Here is a 17,180-nt window from a genome sequence, read left to right on the forward strand (position 1 = left end):
GTCTCCTCCTCAGAGATGGTGGTGGGGGGCCGCCGCCTGGGTCCCGGCACCCGCCTGTCCCTGGCTCGAATGCCGCCTCCACTCCCAGCCCGGGTGGACTTCTCCCTGGCCGGGGCACTCAACTCCGGCTTCAAGGAGACCCGGGCCAGCGAGAGGGCAGAGATGATGGAGCTCAATGACCGCTTCGCCAGCTACATTGAGAAGGTGCGCTTCCTGGAGCAGCAGAACAAGGCGCTGGCTGCCGAGCTCAACCAGCTGCGGGCCAAGGAGCCCACCAAGCTGGCCGACGTCTACCAGGCGGAGCTGCGCGAGCTGCGCCTGCGGCTCGATCAACTCACCGCCAACAGCGCCCGGCTCGAGGTGGAGAGGGACAACCTGGCACAGGACCTGGGCACCTTGAGGCAGAAGTGAGGAGAGGAGCCACAGAGGGGCCTCCTGAACCGGGAGGACTGAGTCCCGGGAGGGGGCGCCTGCAGGTCTCAGGCGGGGCTCTGCCTTCCTGTTCCTGTTTCCCACCTTTAGGAAGGAGGGCGATCCTTGTTCCCAGATGATGGAGGGCCTGGGACGAGGCTCAGAGTCTGGTTTCCAGGGATCTGATTCCCAAAAACCTGCCAGGGAGCCGCTGTACCGTCAGCACCTTCCCACTGAGGAAAGCGGACAGTCAGGGATCCTAGTGGGCAGTCTCTCTGAGTTTTATTCACTGCAGGGCCTTGTGACTGTGCACAGAGAATACACTTATTTTTAGCTCTGTCTAGAGGAGGAATTGGAAGGGAAGATGGGGGTGCACCAGGAGGACTGGGCTGGGATACAGGCAATAGTGGAGACAGCAGGTAAGCCTGGCTTCAGAACACAGGTAACTCTGCCTGTCCCCAGCGTACGACCCTAGTCAAGGTGCTTCAACTTGCACAGCTGTAAGGTGGAGATCTTAATAAACCCATTTCTGAAGGTCACAGGAAATGCCAGGGGCATGGTCCTTGCCGAGCTGGCAGAGTATGCGTGTGTGACTTCAAGTGTGAGAAGACGTGTGTGTGTGTGTGTGTGTGTGTGTATGGCAGGAATGAGTATAGGTTGGTGGAAGCGCCTGTGTGAGCAGGAGCAGGTGCAGCAACCCTGATAAGGCACCTTGGTAATGACTTAAAGCACAGGCTCTTGTCTGCTCATCCTTCTGGCCAAGGCTCTGTCTAGAATACTTCTGCCCCTCACTCCTCCTGCTCCTCTGGTCCTGAGGGTGGGAGAGTATCTCTCTGGCAGGGAGATCAGGGGAGGGGTCCCCATAGTCGTCAGAAGAGCCCAGACCCAGGAGTGTGTCTCCCTACCTCAGGCTCCAGGATGAAACCAACCAGAGGCTGGAGGCTGAGAACAACCTGGCTGCCTATCGACAGGTCAGGGTGGTGAGGAGGGATTGGGGAGGGGGAAAATGTTGATGGCAGCCCACCCAACACAGTCCCTAAGCCCAGCCCTCCAGAGCAACGTGCTCTCCCTGCCCCCCACCAGCCGCAAAAGGAGAGATCAGATTAGACTAGGGAGCAGACAGGACGAGTCTGGGGTCAGAGTGGCCCTTTGCCCCACCCTGCTCCAGGAAGCAGATGAAGCCACCCTGGCCCGTCTGGATCTGGAGAGGAAGATTGAGTCTCTGGAGGAGGAAATCCGGTTCTTGAGGAAGATCCATGAGGAGGTAAGATCGGGAAGAAGGGGAAAAAAGGCCAACACAGAGACTGGAACTGAGGGAAAGAGATGGGGAGACAGAGACAGATATTCAGAGAGAGAAAGGGACACACTGACAGAGAAAGAAAATGAGAAACAGAGAAAGAGATGCAGAGAGAGACTGAGGGAGGCAGAGCTAGAGACAGATAAGAGAGCACCCCCAGCCCCCGGTAAGATGCACCTCGACACACACTCCACTTAAAGTGGGCCCTGTTGCCTCATTCTTCTTCACTACAGCCCTGTGAGATAGGGGTGGTTCCAGTGTTATCTCCTTTTCACAGAGGAGAACCCCGAAGCCCAGAGAGGTTAAAGAATGTGCTAAGGTCACACAGTTGGTCTCTATGACTCCACTCCCTCTGCCATCTCTTTCCATTGAAATGACAGCCATACATTAAAAAAAAAAAAAGACCCCACTGAGCTCTGACTTCAGATAATAGATTCAGAATCCATGGGCTCAGGGAACCCAGGAACCCATAGGCACATCCACACTACAGGACTAAGACATTCTTTCACGAGAACACAGACACGCTTCCAGCGCTCCTGACTTCCAGGCCTGGGAGGAGGACACCCTGGGGCCCCCAAACTAACCCCCTTCTTCCCTTATCCTGGACAACGCCATTTCCTCCAACTAGGAGCATCCCATCTCCCCTAGCCAATGTTCGTGTCCAAGGGGCAGAAAGAAGAGGGCATGATGCTAGGGGGAAGCCCCAGTTGCAGCTGGTCCCTGAGGCCTGGCAACCCTTCTCTCACCCTGGCCAGGAGGTGCGGGAGCTCCAGGAGCAGCTGGCCCAGCAGCAGGTCCACGTGGAGATGGATGTAGCCAAGCCTGACCTCACAGCGGCCCTGAGAGAGATCCGCACACAGTATGAGGCAGTGGCATCCAGCAACATGCATGAGGCGGAGGAGTGGTACCGGTCCAAGGTAGGTAGCCCTGACTTTGGGGCAGCCTGCCTTCTCCAGGCAGCCCTCCTGGCTCCATACAAAAGAATCAGGGAAGGAGGGTGGAGGAAGCTGGGAGAGGATCCTCTTTGAGTGACTGACCTTCACCAAAGAAGTGAGGCGACTTGCCCAGGGTCATACAGGCAGTATTACTTCCAATAAGTACTTATTAGTATCTGTTGCTATTGACTACTAGCCAACACTCTTGTGTTTAGGCCCTATGCTTTGCAAGGATTATCTTACCATGAAGTAGGTACTGTTCTTTGATAGATGACAGAACTAAAGTCCAGAGAGATTAACCAATTTGACCAAACTCACACAGCTCCTAAGCAATAGAGCTGGATTTCTAACCCTAGCTGTCTCACTTAAGAGCCTGTATTCTTTTTTTTTAACTGTTTATCTGGGGGGCTTTTTTGGTCATGCCTCGAAGCATGTGGGATGTTAGTTCCTTGACCAGGGATCAAACCCATGCCTCCCGCATTCGAAGGGTGGGGCTTTAACCATTGGACTGCCAAGGAAGTCCCAAGCCCACATTCTTGATGCTTCTGCCGTCTGCATCCTGGGTTATTGAGCATCTGCTGCATGCCAGGCTCTGCCCAGCATACAGAGACACATCTGACCAGGGAGATGTGATTTCACTCAGTCTGATGTCTATGAAGAACACAGCAGGGCAGGGTTTATACGCAATGTGGGAGCAGGACGGATTTCATGGGAGGCAGTGGAGCCAGGCGGGACTGGCAGCCTATGAACATAAAGAGAAGAGAGAAAGGGTGTTCAGGAAGGGCATGCAGGACACAGCCTGAGTAGAGGCCATAAAGCACAGAAGAGTGGGGGCCCGGAGATCCTGGCCCAGGGCATGGAGCTGAGGAGTGTAAGTGGCAGAAGTCAGTGATGGTTCTGAGCAGGTTAAGGCGTGATGGAGCCATGAGGGATTCAGTGCAGGCTGGGGGAGAGAGGGTTATTAGGACCTGGTCTCTGCTCACCAGAGCTCCCTGTGTGTGACCGAGGAGGACAGGATTCAGTCCCAAGGATGGAGCTACTGGAGAGTCTGGGCTCTGTGACACCCTCTGCTCATTCATGCGTTCCCTCATCAGGCACTGAGCTAGATGCTAGAGAAGTGGCAGTGTCTGTGTCCATGGGCCACGGGTGACTGTGAATAATCCCACCCAGTGCCAATGGCGTGGGGTGGGCTGGAAAACAACCCTACCGTCCGGCCCATCTCCCTGATCCTCCAGACTGCGTACCAACCCCCGGGGCCCACTAAGCTCCCGCGATATGCGGCCCCAGACCGCCCTCCAGCATAAAGCCCTCTCCTCATCTAGTTTGCGGACCTCAACGACGCCGCCGCCCGCAACGCGGAGCTGCTCCGCCAGGCCAAGCATGAGGCCAACGACTACCGGCGGCAGCTGCAGGCCTTGACCTGCGACCTGGAGTCCTTGCGAGGCACGGTGAGCACAGGCGGGGCCGCAGGCGGAGGAGGGGACCTGGGACCTACAGCCCTAGCAGATGCTGAAGGACCGTCTGGGGCGGAGCTCTGAAAAGTTACTTGGGGCGGGGTCTCGGGGAACGGTCCGGCTCCACCCACAGAACGAGTCCCTGGAGCGGCAGATGCGTGAGCAAGAGGAGCGCCACGCGCGGGAGGCGGCGAGTTACCAGGAGGCGCTGGCCCGGCTGGAGGAAGAGGGGCAGAGCCTCAAGGACGAGATGGCGCGCCACCTGCAGGAATACCAGGATCTGCTCAACGTCAAACTGGCCCTGGACATCGAGATCGCCACCTACAGGAAGCTGCTAGAGGGCGAGGAGAACCGGTGAGCCCAGACAGGCCGCCTGCCCTACTGCCCCGCCCCAGAGTCGCCTTGCTCCCTTCATGCGTGCATGTGTGCTCGGACATGTCCACCTCTTTGCGACTCCCATAGATGTTAGCCCGTCAGGTTCCTATGTCTATGGGATTTCCCAGGCAAGAATACTGGAGTGAGTTGCCATTTCCTTCTCCAGCGGGTCTTCCCGACCCAGGGATAGAACCCACGTCTCTTATGTCTCCTGCTTTGGCAGGTGTGTTCTTTACCACTGCGCCACCTGGGAAGCCCCATCAGGGACTGTCTTATTCAGCCTCGTGACCAGCCCCCTCCTATCCCAGCGCCCAGCACAGTGCTCACCTAAAACACAGTTGGTATTCATAAATGCCTGGTGAATGAATGGATGGATTCAATTCAGCCCATGTTGATCAGATCCTAGGGTAAGGACTTGGGTTATCTTCCAAACTAAAAGGCTCACTCCCCACCCTCCCAACAAAGACTGGACTTCTTTTCTGCTGACCAATCTCCTCTGCCTCCTGGGAACTCTCTTCATTGCTCTCCCCTCCCTGCAGTCATCCTCAGAGCACTCACTCTCTTTAGAATGGAGATGTTCCCCTTACTTATAACACCCAGAGCTCTTACAGCCCCGGGAGTGTATTGGCTGCTGGAGAAGCTAAGAGATGGGGGTCTGCCTTTCCTGGCAAGGAAAAGGGCCTCGAAGCTATCATGACGACCCTGGACCAGAATCTGGCCTGGGAATGTCCTCTGGCAGGCTGGTCACCCCTCTCCTCCTGCTGTCTTTCAGCATCACCATTCCTGTGCAGACCTTCTCCAACCTGCAGATCCGAGGTCAGTAGAACAGGGTTTTGTGGGCAGAGTGTTGGATTCCCGCCCCCTCCCCTAGGCCTGTGGGTTGCTCTTCTGGTCTGAGGCCAAGGACCAGGGCAGAGGGGCCCAATGCTCTCTGTGGGGACCTTCATTATTCACGGCACAACTTCCAGTCAGAACACACCATCCCAGAGCATTCCAGGTGGGGCTTGCAGCCACTCCTGTCCTGCTCTGCCCTTTGTCCCTCCTCCCATGCCCACTCCCCATTCCACTGCAGAACTGAGTGAGGGTCTTAACCTCTCTCCTGTCTGCAGATCCCTGTCCAGTTGAGTGTTTGATGTTTGTGTGTTTTTTTAACTGCTTGTCACTACAGGGGGCAAAAGCACCAAAGAAGGGGAAAGTCACAAGGTCACAAGACATCTCAAAAGCCTCACAATACAAGTTATACCAATTCAGGCTCACCAGGTTGTAGATGGAGCCCCGCCGGCTCTCGGTTAGCTGCCTGCCTTTTAGACATGGTGCTTTTCTCAGCTTGATAGGGAGCAAGCTCACCAAGCCCACTATCCCCATCTTCTTGAGCTCTCTCCTCCCAGGTTTCCCTAAAGGGCCAACCCTATGTCATTTCCCCAGCAATCTCAGCACCCATTCCAGGACCTGGCACAGGGTAAATGTACATTAACGTAGTAGAGTTGGCCGGTGTTCAAGGTGCTAAGTCCTCGGGCACTCAGCTGAGATGCTCTGGGCCTCTGAGCAAACACCAGCTTCTGCCTCACCTCTTCCCATCACCGGGAGGGCCCCTAGAGTCTCACGGTGCCTGGCGGCCAGGCTCTTGGCCCGATTCCTCTTTCCCTGAGCCTCGGTTGTTCAGTTCAGGGTTGATTCAGCCCAGAGGATTATTTCCCTCTAGATTGCTGCTCTTGGAGTGAATAAAGTTTTATGTCCCCTGCTCTTAATAGTAAACATTAGTGAGTGTGACATATTATATTTTTCTCTCTGCAGGGGGGAATAAATTACTTCTTACTTGTATGTGGCCCTCAATTCTCAGCTGAGGGAAAATATAATTCTTCTGGACTAGAAATTTAGGAACACTAGCTATGCATGTCCTAGGGCTTAGTTCAGTATCAGAAGAGTTAACCAGCAGGCCAGGTAGAGGCAATACTGCCACATGCCAGATAGAAAAGGGTCCTAGAGAAGTGGCAGAGAGAAGCAGGAAAAGGGAAGAGGGATGGGAGAGGGACCCATGCGTATAGAACATGAATCCGTGCCCATTGTTTTAAACACATTATTTCAGTTAACTGACTCACTACTTCCACCTAGAGAAGTAGGCAGCAGCATCCCCATTTTGTAGATGAGGACACTGAGTTTGGAAGAGGTAAATTAACTTACCCAGAGTCGTGTGGCTGAGCTGGGACTCAAGCTCTGGCCTGCCTGACTTCAATAACCACATGCTCTTTCCTTGGCATGATGCTGGGTTGCCAGGGAGCCAGGGGCCAGGTGAGGGACTGCAGAGGGGCTGAAATGCAGCCAGGCCAAGACAGCAAGCAGGGCAGTGAGGGCTTGCTTGGCACCATGGGGACTCAGGAGGTTGCCAGCCCCTCTGGGAGAGCCTAGGACTTCTCTGGTTGGATTGGCTTTTGTACTCACGATTAGGGGTCTCAGGGAGAAACCAAGGGTGGGAGAGGATGTCTAGGGCTCTGAGAACCTATGGAGGCCTCCTCTCCTCATGTCTGCAGAAACCAGCCTGGACACCAAGTCCGTGTCAGAAGGCCACCTCAAGAGGAACATTGTGGTGAAGACTGTGGAGATGCGGGATGGAGAGGTGAGGAGGGCAGGCCCAAGATTCTGGTCCCAGAAGGCTCCAGGAGAAAGCCTAGACTGGCATATAGAAGGTTCTCCATACCTCCCAAGAGTTCCTCTGGGAGGCTCTGGAAGAGGGGAAAGAGCCCGGATATAATTCCATTACCCAGTCCCTACACTAAGGGCAGCCTAGATGCTTAGGCCACGGGACAGGGTCCTGATTCACCTTCTTTCTCCCTTTCTCACCCTCAGACTCAGATGCCCCCACAGGCCTGGGGGAGAGAGAAAGAAAATTAGTAACTTTCACTCCCAACTTTCAACTTTCAGCTTGGTGAAAGGGACCTGGCAGAAGAATGGGAAGAGGAGATTGGGCATATCCCCTCCCCACCGTACCAGCAACAAAACTAGCTAAGCTTACAACGGCAGCTCAGCATGTGCCAGGCGGCTGTTTGCTAGATGTTTGACAGGATTAGCTCGTTTCCCCCTCTGACTGCCGCGTGGTGGCGTTCCGGTTACTATCATAGAAAAGTTGGAAGGCTGGGAACTTGTCCCAGGTCACATTGCCTAACCGTGGTGGACCTGGAGTCTGTGTGAGCTCCTAACTGTGTGGCACCTTCTGTGTCCCCTTCAGGTCATTAAGGAGTCCAAGCAGGAGCACAAGGATGTGATGTGAGCAGGACTCATCTGGCGGTCACTGCCCCACCATGTGAGGCATCTGTAGCAGGAGTCAGGGTAGCTGTCCCTTCTCTGCTAGTTAATTTCCCCAGAATTGAGTTCCCACCCAATCCAGTTGCTCCTCTTCCTGCTCCATCTTCTATGCCAGCTTGCCACCCTAGGCTCCAGCAGCATTAAGCCTGTCAGACAGCACCCACCCCACACCCAGCAACACTAACAGGGCACTCACCCCAAAGGGTGGCCTGGAGGGGCACGGCCAGCAGCTTGGGCTAGAATTGGGAGGGAGGAGAGAAAGCGGGGAGGGCAGAGAGACCTCATAAATCACCCTGCCCTCCGTATCCCGAACCTCTGTTGCCATGGCAACTGTTGCCAGAGCTGGAGGTGTCTGGGGCCTCCAGAATGGGGCCTTCGAGTTTCCTTGAGCTGCTAGAGGAAAACTGAGAGTCTGAGACAAGCAGAGGAAGTCCCCAAGGCAAGGTGGCCTTGGCCAGAGGCTTATTCTTCTAGACTGACTCTGACCAGTCTGAGGGTAGGTGGGGCTATCCTGCCAACTGGGAGAGTCAGCAGACAGAATTCCTGGCCTGCTCAGATCGCAGAGGGGCCTCCTGAGCGATGCATCGAGTGTCTCAGGCCCACTGAGCTGCCACATGGGCATGCCGTGGGCCCGTGTGAGCTTGATTCTCTGTGCTTGGGGGAAGTATAGTGTAAGTGCAGAGGAAAGGGGTGCTGGGAGGGAGTAGAAGGGGGCCTTGCCCATTGCTGTGGGTACAGAGAGGTCAAGCCCAGGAGGACTCCAATACAGGCTGGAGTGAGCAGGTAGAGATGGTGGGGGCAGCGCTTGGGATGATGCTAGACATCAGAGTTGGGGTCGTGGGTGAGCAGTTACACTTGGCCTTTGGGTCGTGGGAATCAAGAAAGTGACTTATCCTCTTGAAGATGCTGACACAGGAAAGGAAGAGGCTGCTGTTCATGGGAGTGGGGCCTGCTTTGTCCCAGCCCTCAAGGCCCTTTCCTTGCTTTGTAAACCTTGTCCATCCAGGCCTGTGAGCCCCTGCAACTGCCACCTGACCCAGGAAACACTGCTAGGCGAAGCCTCTGTTGCCACCCAACCTCCTCTCCCCACAGTGATCACTGCTCTTCCCTAAACCAAGGCCCCTGTAGTCCCCTCTTAGTCAAATACAAAACATACCCACCTCCCCATGTTTTAGGTAGCACTTTATTTTATGATTTGGAACCTGAGGCCCATGCAGAGTAAAGACACTGGTTTGTGTTCCTGCAGCCTGGAGGCAGGAAAGCTTGGGGCAGACACTTTCACCCTGAGTACCTGTTCTGCTGTTCACAGGGAGACTAGCGGGCATGAGATGATCAGTGCCCACAAGTGGGGCTCTGAAGCCCACTCCAGGGTCCCCATCTCCGTCCAAGTCAGAGGGACTTAACTGCATACCCTTCCCCCATTCCCTCCTGCCACCCACTGCTGCTAACCTTTGGGGCATTGCTGCGGGCTTTAGTCACTGACATAAATGCAACAAATAAAGACAACTGCTGTGGCCTTCCCCAGAGTGGACTCTGATCTGTTCAGCGGAGGCTGAGGCTGGAGCAGAGGACAGGAAGCAGCCTCAGGCAAGACACAACTTGCTTCTTATCACTGATCATCTTGGGGCTCCCAGCATCCCCAGAAATGGCCACATGACAAATCCCACCTCCAACCCTGCTCTGCTCTCCAGCCCTGGTGCCCCATGCACCCACTGCCTTTGCTTCTGGCTCCTCTTCTCACCTCCAGCCCCAGGCTGGGTGCCATCTCTCAGGAAAGCCCTGAATTCACTCTCCACTTTCCTCACCCATTTCTCCTGTCCTGGCCTCTACCTTTATTCCCAAACTCACCATTTCTACCTGCTGGTCCTGGGATGAGGCTGGGAAAGAAGACAAAGAGGATATACTAGGTACCCCAACTCTTTTCTTCCTCTCTCTGCTACCTTCAGTTCAAACAGCACCCACTTGGCAATCCACGAAGGCAAGAAAATAAAGCTCATCAAACACAGTCAACACCAGATAGCAGATAAATATTAGGTTACCTTCTTCCTTCTCTAAGCATTAAGTCAGAAGACACGTGCACTCCGACTACTTCCATCCTGGACTCAGTTCCCCATCTCCCACCTGCTCAGGCTTCCCTGCTTCCCAGATGAGGTTCCAGACTTGCTCACGAAAATGGGGGGCAGGTTCGCATGCCCCGCCCCCAACCAGAGGCATCTGGTACCATTTAACAAACGCATTTGAGCACAGCTGGTCTTCAGAGCTGGGGGCGAGAGAGCCTGGGGGAGAAGTTGGGACAAAAACGGAATAAGTAACAGCAGCAACGACAAAGGTGAATGCTGATAAAGATGACCGTGATGAGCATGTAGCCTATCAGAATGAGCCCCAGGGCGGCCCGAGTCTCGGGGTCGGAGAAGGAGACCGGGTAGCGACCTGGAGATGTCACGCCCAGTCGGAACCCAGCAATGCGCTCGCCCTGCCGCCAGCAATAGTAGATGCCCCGGTCTTCCAGCTGGGTGAAGCGGATGTGAAGATGGTTGCCGTGGTCGATGAACACCCTCATGGACCCATTGACGCCCTTCAGGTACTGCGTGCGGTAGAGGTACTGGTGGTCCTTGTCCCAGGCCACTGCGTGCTCTGGCCGGGCCCCGGGGCAGGAGATGATGAGTCCATGGCCCAGCCTCTGCTGGTGGAACTGAATGGGCACCTGAGGCAACCAGGGCCGGCTGCCCACTTTGGACACATAGTTGAAGATGGCCATCACGCCCTCCTGGACCTTCTTCTTCTCGCAGGGCATCAGGCAGCTCCGAACCAGCAGCTCGGGGTTGTGGTCGCTGGCCTTGGCCCGGAGCTGCCTGGGCACAGCTCTCGAACCGCAAGACACCACGTTGGGCAGTATCTTGCGGTAGCGGGGAGAGAGGTCCGGGCTCTGCAGGTAGCACAGACCGATACGCCACTGCTCCCCGCGCACCCCGCAGCGGTCGCAGGGGGTCCACTCCCAGAAGGTGGTGAAGACGCGGAGGCTCCCGTGGTACTCGTCTTCCAAGGGTTCCTGGCCCTGGTCCTTGAAGGTAGCCACCATCCCCTCACTGCTCTGGATGTCCACGTCATAGGCGTAAAAGTAGTCCCCCTTGCGGGTGCCGCAAAAATACAACCCGGAGTCTTCCGGCTGCGCCCGGAAGACTAAGAGGCTGAACATGCGGATGCTGAAGCGGACCAGCATGTCGCTGCCCACGCGCACCTGGGCGGCCTCCGTCAGCACCCGCCCATCAAAGTCCGTCAGCACTTTGGTGTGGCTGCTGCCCAGGTGCTTCTGATAGTACCAGACGACAGCGGACACCTCCTCCGGCTTGCAGGGGCAGGGGAGCTCGAAGCTCATGTCGGTCAGGTAGGCCGCGTTGTCAAACATCAGGAAAGCCGGGCAGGGGGTCCTCTGAAAGATGTTCTCTTTCTCCACTATTTCAAAGGCCTGGAGGCTCCCCCACGCCCACAGGAGCACAGTGGTGTGGGCCAGGTTCATGCCTGTGCAAGGGAAGGGTCAGAGGGGGTGGGGGCAAACCCGAGGCACTAAAGGCCTATGGGGCTTCTAGCAATCACTGCTGGGAGGAGGCATCTATATGAGGAAAGGATTAAGCAGCCAGGAAAAGAAGCAACAGTCTGCAGAGGAAGCTGCCATAGGCAAGGCAGTTGATTCCTAGTTAACATACAAGATGCCCTTCTCATGTTCCAGATGTGATCTTGAGGAGAAAACCATTCTAGAATCTGGCTCCCTCTCCCCTTTCTAGAACTCGAGCATTCTAGAACACTGGGTCAGGGGAAGCCAGGAGAAGAAACAAGGGCCCAGGTACAAGTTCGGGAAAATCTCTGCCCTTCTGCTTCAGGCTCTGCCCTGCCTGCCTGCCTGGTGGAAAGGTCTTCCCTTTGGTTAATCTGAGAGTTGAAGGAAACCCTCCCACCTGCACATCGGGCCATCTGAAGATACCTGGAGGCTGGCCAGGCCTGAGCTGAAGGCTTGGGGCTTTCTCAGGCCCAACCTGCATGGGAACTCAGCCCCTGGAGAAAAATATTCCACTTCAAATGAGGTAGCATTTGATCATTTATTGACTAAATGTCCATTCATTGGTTTCTGGTGATGAATACTCTTGTTTAAGGGCTATGGAGGATGAACTGGGAGATTGGGATTGACCATATGTAGACTACTATGTATAAAATAGATAACTAATGAGAATCTACTGTATACCACAGGTAACTCTACTCAATGCTCTGTGGTCACCTAAATGGGAAGGAAATCTAATACATATATATATAAGTGATTCACTTTGCTATACAGAGGAAACTAACAACATTGTAAGGCAACTATACTCCAATAAAAATCAATTTAAAAAAAAAGAACTATGGAGATCAGTATTTGTTAACCACGGAGGATTAACAATTTTGGTTTTTCCTTGTTTTGAGTGGAGGCTGCAATGGGTGGTACCAGTGTTTGGTTGGGTGCTCACCCATATCTCAGGGCCATGGGCTAGCAGACTGGCAGGCTCTAAGGGTGGAAAGCAAAAGTCTTTCAGCTTGGCCCTTGACCATCCTGTAGATCTACAAAGTTCAGAATATGAAGCCCCCAAGGGGCTGGGGGAAAAGTGAAAATTCAGTTCCTGCTTTGGTTGTGAAAATTCTAAATCCAAAAGGGAATCCAGTGTGGGTTTCTGATTAGAGTCCCGCAGAGCCCCCAAGACCATCAAAAAATGCCTCTGATGACCAGTGGGGGCCTCTGAAGGTAAATGGTCCCATCAGTCCACGTGGTATAGCATCAGCAGCTCTTGCAGCAGACCCTCCTCCTCCTGAAGCCCACCCGGCTGCTCCCCCAGACCCTGCCCCTCCGAGCTGGGGGTGCCCATGGCCTGCAACTTCTGAAACAAGGCTCTGCAGCTCTCTCTCTCTGCACGGCTCATCAGGCTCAGGTTCAGGGTGAAGCGCCCAGTGCTGGCCAGGCTGTGCAGGATCCCCAGCACCGCCCAGCAATCAGCAGGCCTCACGTGATCAGCCAGCGCCACCAGCATCTCCCCTAGAAGTCCAAACCCCACGTCCATCTGGAAGAGGCGGCCCAGCTTCGGGCCCCCGAGCTGCAGCAGGGCCTCATAGCGCTCTGGCCCGCTGCGCAAGTGTCGCCGCCAGTCACGGTAGAACTCGGCTGAGGTCTCAGGCTGGAAGAGCGTTTTCTCCTGGGTCACAAAGGAAGGGAAAGAGAGTGCAGAGCTCTTCCAACTGCTCTGTGACAGCAAGGGGAACCCATGGGTTTTCAGTTCTGGTATTGGTCTCTGAGCACTGGCAAGGCCGCAGTCCCTGTGGGCCTCATTTTCAGATGAAGGAACAGGGGATGGGATGGGGAGGGAGGATCCCAAGAGGAAAAAATGCAGGCCATGATGTGAGATTCTCAGCTGTACCAGGACTTTCCTACTGATGAGTGTGGACATAGCCCTGTTCTACAAGTGTAAGTCAGACTTCACTCTGAGTAGGGTGGGGGTGGGAGGTATTTGGAAACTTCAGGAGGAGAAAAAAGAACTCAAGTGTTCAGGGTTTGACAGGCTGTATCTCCTTCCCAACCCTGCGAGAGGATCAGATTCTCTACCATATAACCCAAGGCAGGGCACCCCAAATGTGATCTGGGAATGCAAGCCAAGGGCTGATGGACAGGGGCCTGCCAAGTACACCTTTCTGACTTGATCTGGCAGGTGTGGGCTTCATCACCCACCGGTTGCTTTTCTTTCTGGAACTGGAGGCAGAAGGTTGTTTCTGTTGGCTTTACATGAGACACAAGGAAAACCTATGTGTTGTAAGATAGGATGGGAGGCTGAGGGCAGAGATTCCTGCTGGGCCTCACCTACCAGGGAGAGTTCATTGGTTTCATCCTGGGAGGGCCTTCCCTGACTAGTGTGACAGTTCCAGGGCACAGGCCTCTTTCCTCCCATCTTGTCCTTCTGTTCCAGCGGCTTCAGATGTGATGCAAGGACGATACCCCTATGGGCAAAGGCCAGAGATTAGGGGATGGACTTTATGCTGCCTGTAAGTATGAGGTGGCTGGACTCTGCATGAAACAGGCTGGATCTGTTGGCAAGCCCATATGAGAAAAATAACAGCAAAAGTAACTGATAACTTTTGAGCACTTCCCATGTGTTAGGTATCGTGCTCAGAATCTTATGTGCAATAACGTTTAATCATGACAATAGTTACACTCTCTTACAGATGAGGAATAGTGGCTCAGATAGGGAAAATAATTTGCATAAGATCACACAGGTAGCCAGAGAAGGCAATGGCACCCCACTCCAGTACTCCTGCCTGGAAAATCCCATGGACAGAGGAGCCTGGTAGGCTGCAGTCCATGGGGTCGCTGAGGGTCGGACTTGACTGAGCGACTTCACTTTCACTTTTCACTTTCATGCATTGGAGAAGGAAATGGCAACCCACTCCAGTGTTCTTGCCTGGAGAATCCCAGGGACGGGGGAGCCTGGTGGGCTGCCGTCTATGGGGTCACACAGAGTCGGACATGACTGAAGTGACTTAGCAGCAGCAGCAGCACACAGGTAGCAGAAGGTAGGGCTAAGACTGAGCCCAGAATGGTCTGAGGCCAGGTGCATGCTTTTATCCACTATAGTAAACCAGAACAGGAGAGCCTGAGAAAAATGGCATTAAGCTGACCTGAATTCCTCATAGGAAGCTACCTTCTGTTCCACTGCCCGTAACTTGGCAGCATTCTCCCGTTTGTACTTCTCATCAGCAATGAGTGCAGCCTGCAGCTCTTTCTCCAAAGCCTTGAAGTTGATGACGTCATTCCTTTTCATGGCCCCTGCCTAGGAAGGCAAAGGAAATGAATGTCAAACAGAAGACGAATATCAGGGATAGGGGGGGTAGTGGGCGTTTGCATCTGGATTCTTTGCCAGCCAACAAAACGACCCCAAAACACTCTGGACATCTAGTCACTTATCTTGGGGGGTGTTAAAAAAATCTAGTTCTGTTTTACAGAGGGGAGCTGAGTCACACAGTGAGGTCTTACTTAAGATTTGTTGTCGCCGAAAACAGTCTTGACTTTCAATTTAGTGCCTTATCTTAATTTTGTTCTCTGCCTCTGAAAATATTTTTTAATTGGAATTTAATTGACATTAAATGTTTTATTAGTTTCAGGTGTACAACACAGTAATTCAACATTTATATACATTACCAGATGATCACCACAATGTTTAGTTACCATCTGTCATAATTTAAGAGTTATTACAATATTATTGACTTATTCCCTATTTTGTATGTTACATTCTCATAACAATATATCTTATGGCTGGAAGTTTGTGCCTCTTAATCTATTTCATCCATTCCTCCCCGCTACCTTCCCCTGTAGCAACCACCAGTGTGTTCTCAGTATCTGTGAATCTTTCTGTTTTCCTTGTTTTGTTTTTTAGATTTCACATATAAGTGAAATCATGCAGTATTTAACTTTCTCTGTCTTAAAATACCCTGTAATACCCTATAACACCTTAGCATAACACCCTCTAGGTCCATCCATATTGTTTTAAATAGCAATTTTTCATTCTTTTTTATTCTGTCTCTAAAAATATTTTAGTATTGGTGCTTTGGCTGAGGAAGCATTTTGATTTCAGAATTTAGTTCCTTCACATTTCCACAAGGACTCACTATATACAAGTTGCGATAGAGGCCCTCACAAAATCAGAACTACTGTAAGCTATTCTTGAGCCCAGGGATAAAAATTCACCCATTGCTAAGTTAAGCATTAGTCGTTCTGTCCTGTCACAGCTGCGACCTCATGGATTGTAGCCCACCAGGCAGCTCTTGGATGGTATCATCGACTCGATGGACATGGGTTTGGGTGGACTCCAGGAGTTGGTGTTGGACAGGGAAGCCTGACGTGCTGCGGTTCGTGGGGTCGCAAAGAGTCGGACACGACTGAGCGACTGCACTTAACTGAACTGAAGGCGGCTCTGTCCATGGAATTCTCCAGGCAAGAATACTGGAGTGGGTTGCCATTCCCTTCTCCAGTGTTATGTTCCCGATCCAGGGATCCAACCCGGGTCTCCCACACTGCAGGCAGATTCTTTACGATCTGAGCCACCAGGGAAGCACCCATCCTTAAATGTCTTTTAAGGAGGAAAGATACTTTCCACCCGAAACCAGATGCAATGATTGAGCAGGAAATCAAGCAGACGCGACAGAGGAAGGGGCTTAATGATTCCGGTTTTCAAATCCCTCTGTCCAGCCCAAGGCTGAAGCATAAATCTCTAGGTACTTGGGCAACCTCTTTAGTTCTGTCTATGTACTTCTGCAACTTCCGCATATCTGAGGCTGATTAATTCGTTCTATAGAGAGATCACCTATACGAGTTTTAATCTTGGATCCGCATTTACTGCTGTGAGACCCTTCTAAACCTTACTACTGCTGCTCCGAGCTATTAGCTAAAGATCACGTGGCGAAGTCATCCCCACCAAACTCCTCAGTCCCTGGGATCTCCCAGGCAAGAATACTGGAGTGGGTTGCCATTTCCTCCTCCAGGGCATTTTCCTGACCCAGGTCTCCAGCACTGCAGGCAGATTCTTTACCGTCTGAGCCACCAGGGAAGCCCCAACACGGAAGCAGGAGGTCTAAAACCAACCCTCCACCCTAACATGGGTAAGCGAAAGACCAAGAAGTAGGGTGGGCTGGCCAGGAACTGAACTCAGGTGTCCTGACTCCTGCCTAGTTCTGAGTCTTTCCCAGTCACTGAAAATCTAGAACACTTAATCCTCCTGCCCTCTGACCTTCACCCCAGCAGCCGGGGCCTCGGTTTCCTTTCTTTCTTTCTTTGGGGATACCCAGATACTGCCGGACGAAGTCAGCTCAGCGTAGACCACGCCCAGCAGCTGTGGTTGCCTAGCAACTGCTACAACAGCCTCCCACGTGATCGCCCCGAAGGCCCCCCGGTCAGGGTGGCCCCGAGGCGCCTGATCAGATTCACGCCTCCTCAGGCCTCGGTTTCTTTGGAGCAGCCCACACCGTGGTTTGGGGACCCTCAGTTCCTCTTCTCAGGTTTTTGTGTCCGCAGCCGGGATTCCTCCGAGCTGGTCCACAGGCAGAGGGCTGCCCTCCCGGGAAGAAACGCGACCGCGGCGCCTGTGGGGTCCTTCCGAACGGCGGGCGCAGGCGGTGAGGCGGCGTGGGGCGGAAGCACGGTCTCCAGCGGCCGACTGGGAGTTTTTGGCTGAGCAACGGGAGGTGAGTGCCGCTGGTCAGCGTCAGGGGAGGCTTGCTCTGGTGGAATGGGAAATTAAATGTCAGATCTGGAAGAGATGCTATATGTTATATGCCACGTTCACTTTACAGATGGGTAAATTGAGGCGTGGAGTAGGATAGAGAATGAAAGCCCCCCCCCCCCCC

The 17,180-nt window shown here is 53.5% G+C and overlaps 4 protein-coding genes across 4 annotated transcripts in view; 2 read left to right on the forward strand and 2 right to left on the reverse strand.

Moving 5' to 3' along the window:
• The first annotated feature begins 6 nt into the window (after positions 1 to 6).
• GFAP (glial fibrillary acidic protein) lies at positions 7 to 9,296 on the forward strand. The gene is made up of 9 exons (XM_010832423.1): positions 7 to 407; positions 1,322 to 1,382; positions 1,580 to 1,675; positions 2,464 to 2,625; positions 3,966 to 4,091; positions 4,231 to 4,451; positions 5,245 to 5,288; positions 7,001 to 7,086; positions 7,696 to 9,296. The coding sequence occupies exons 1-9, from the start codon at positions 16 to 18 to the stop codon at positions 7,735 to 7,737; spliced, it is 1,230 nt and encodes a 409-aa protein (XP_010830725.1). The 5' UTR covers positions 7 to 15; the 3' UTR covers positions 7,738 to 9,296.
• A 730-nt stretch (positions 9,297 to 10,026) lies between these two features.
• Positions 10,027 to 11,489, reverse strand: LOC104983018 (Ig-like V-type domain-containing protein FAM187A). Its single transcript, XM_010832511.1, has one exon. It carries the CDS (start codon positions 11,287 to 11,289, stop codon positions 10,027 to 10,029), a length of 1,263 nt encoding a protein of 420 aa, XP_010830813.1. The 5' UTR covers positions 11,290 to 11,489.
• A 358-nt stretch (positions 11,490 to 11,847) lies between these two features.
• Positions 11,848 to 16,664, reverse strand: CCDC103 (coiled-coil domain containing 103). Its single transcript, XM_010832424.1, has 4 exons — positions 16,565 to 16,664; positions 14,460 to 14,611; positions 13,649 to 13,781; positions 11,848 to 12,985 (listed from the first exon to the last, which is right to left on the reverse strand). The coding sequence occupies exons 2-4, from the start codon at positions 14,600 to 14,602 to the stop codon at positions 12,554 to 12,556; spliced, it is 708 nt and encodes a 235-aa protein (XP_010830726.1). The 5' UTR covers positions 14,603 to 14,611; positions 16,565 to 16,664; the 3' UTR covers positions 11,848 to 12,553.
• Positions 16,665 to 16,833: 169 nt separating this feature from the next.
• EFTUD2 (elongation factor Tu GTP binding domain containing 2) overlaps positions 16,834 to 17,180 on the forward strand; it is a 37,340-nt gene continuing 36,993 nt past the window's right edge. Inside the window, exon 1 of the mRNA XM_010832425.1 lies at positions 16,834 to 17,018. The gene's annotated coding sequence lies outside the window, so the exon portion shown is untranslated. The remainder of the gene's footprint in view (positions 17,019 to 17,180) is intronic.

The sequence above is a fragment of the Bison bison genome, unplaced genomic scaffold, assembly GCF_000754665.1.
Source record: "Bison bison bison isolate TAMUID 2011002044 unplaced genomic scaffold, Bison_UMD1.0 scf7180017861046, whole genome shotgun sequence".
NCBI lineage: Eukaryota > Metazoa > Chordata > Mammalia > Artiodactyla > Bovidae > Bison > Bison bison.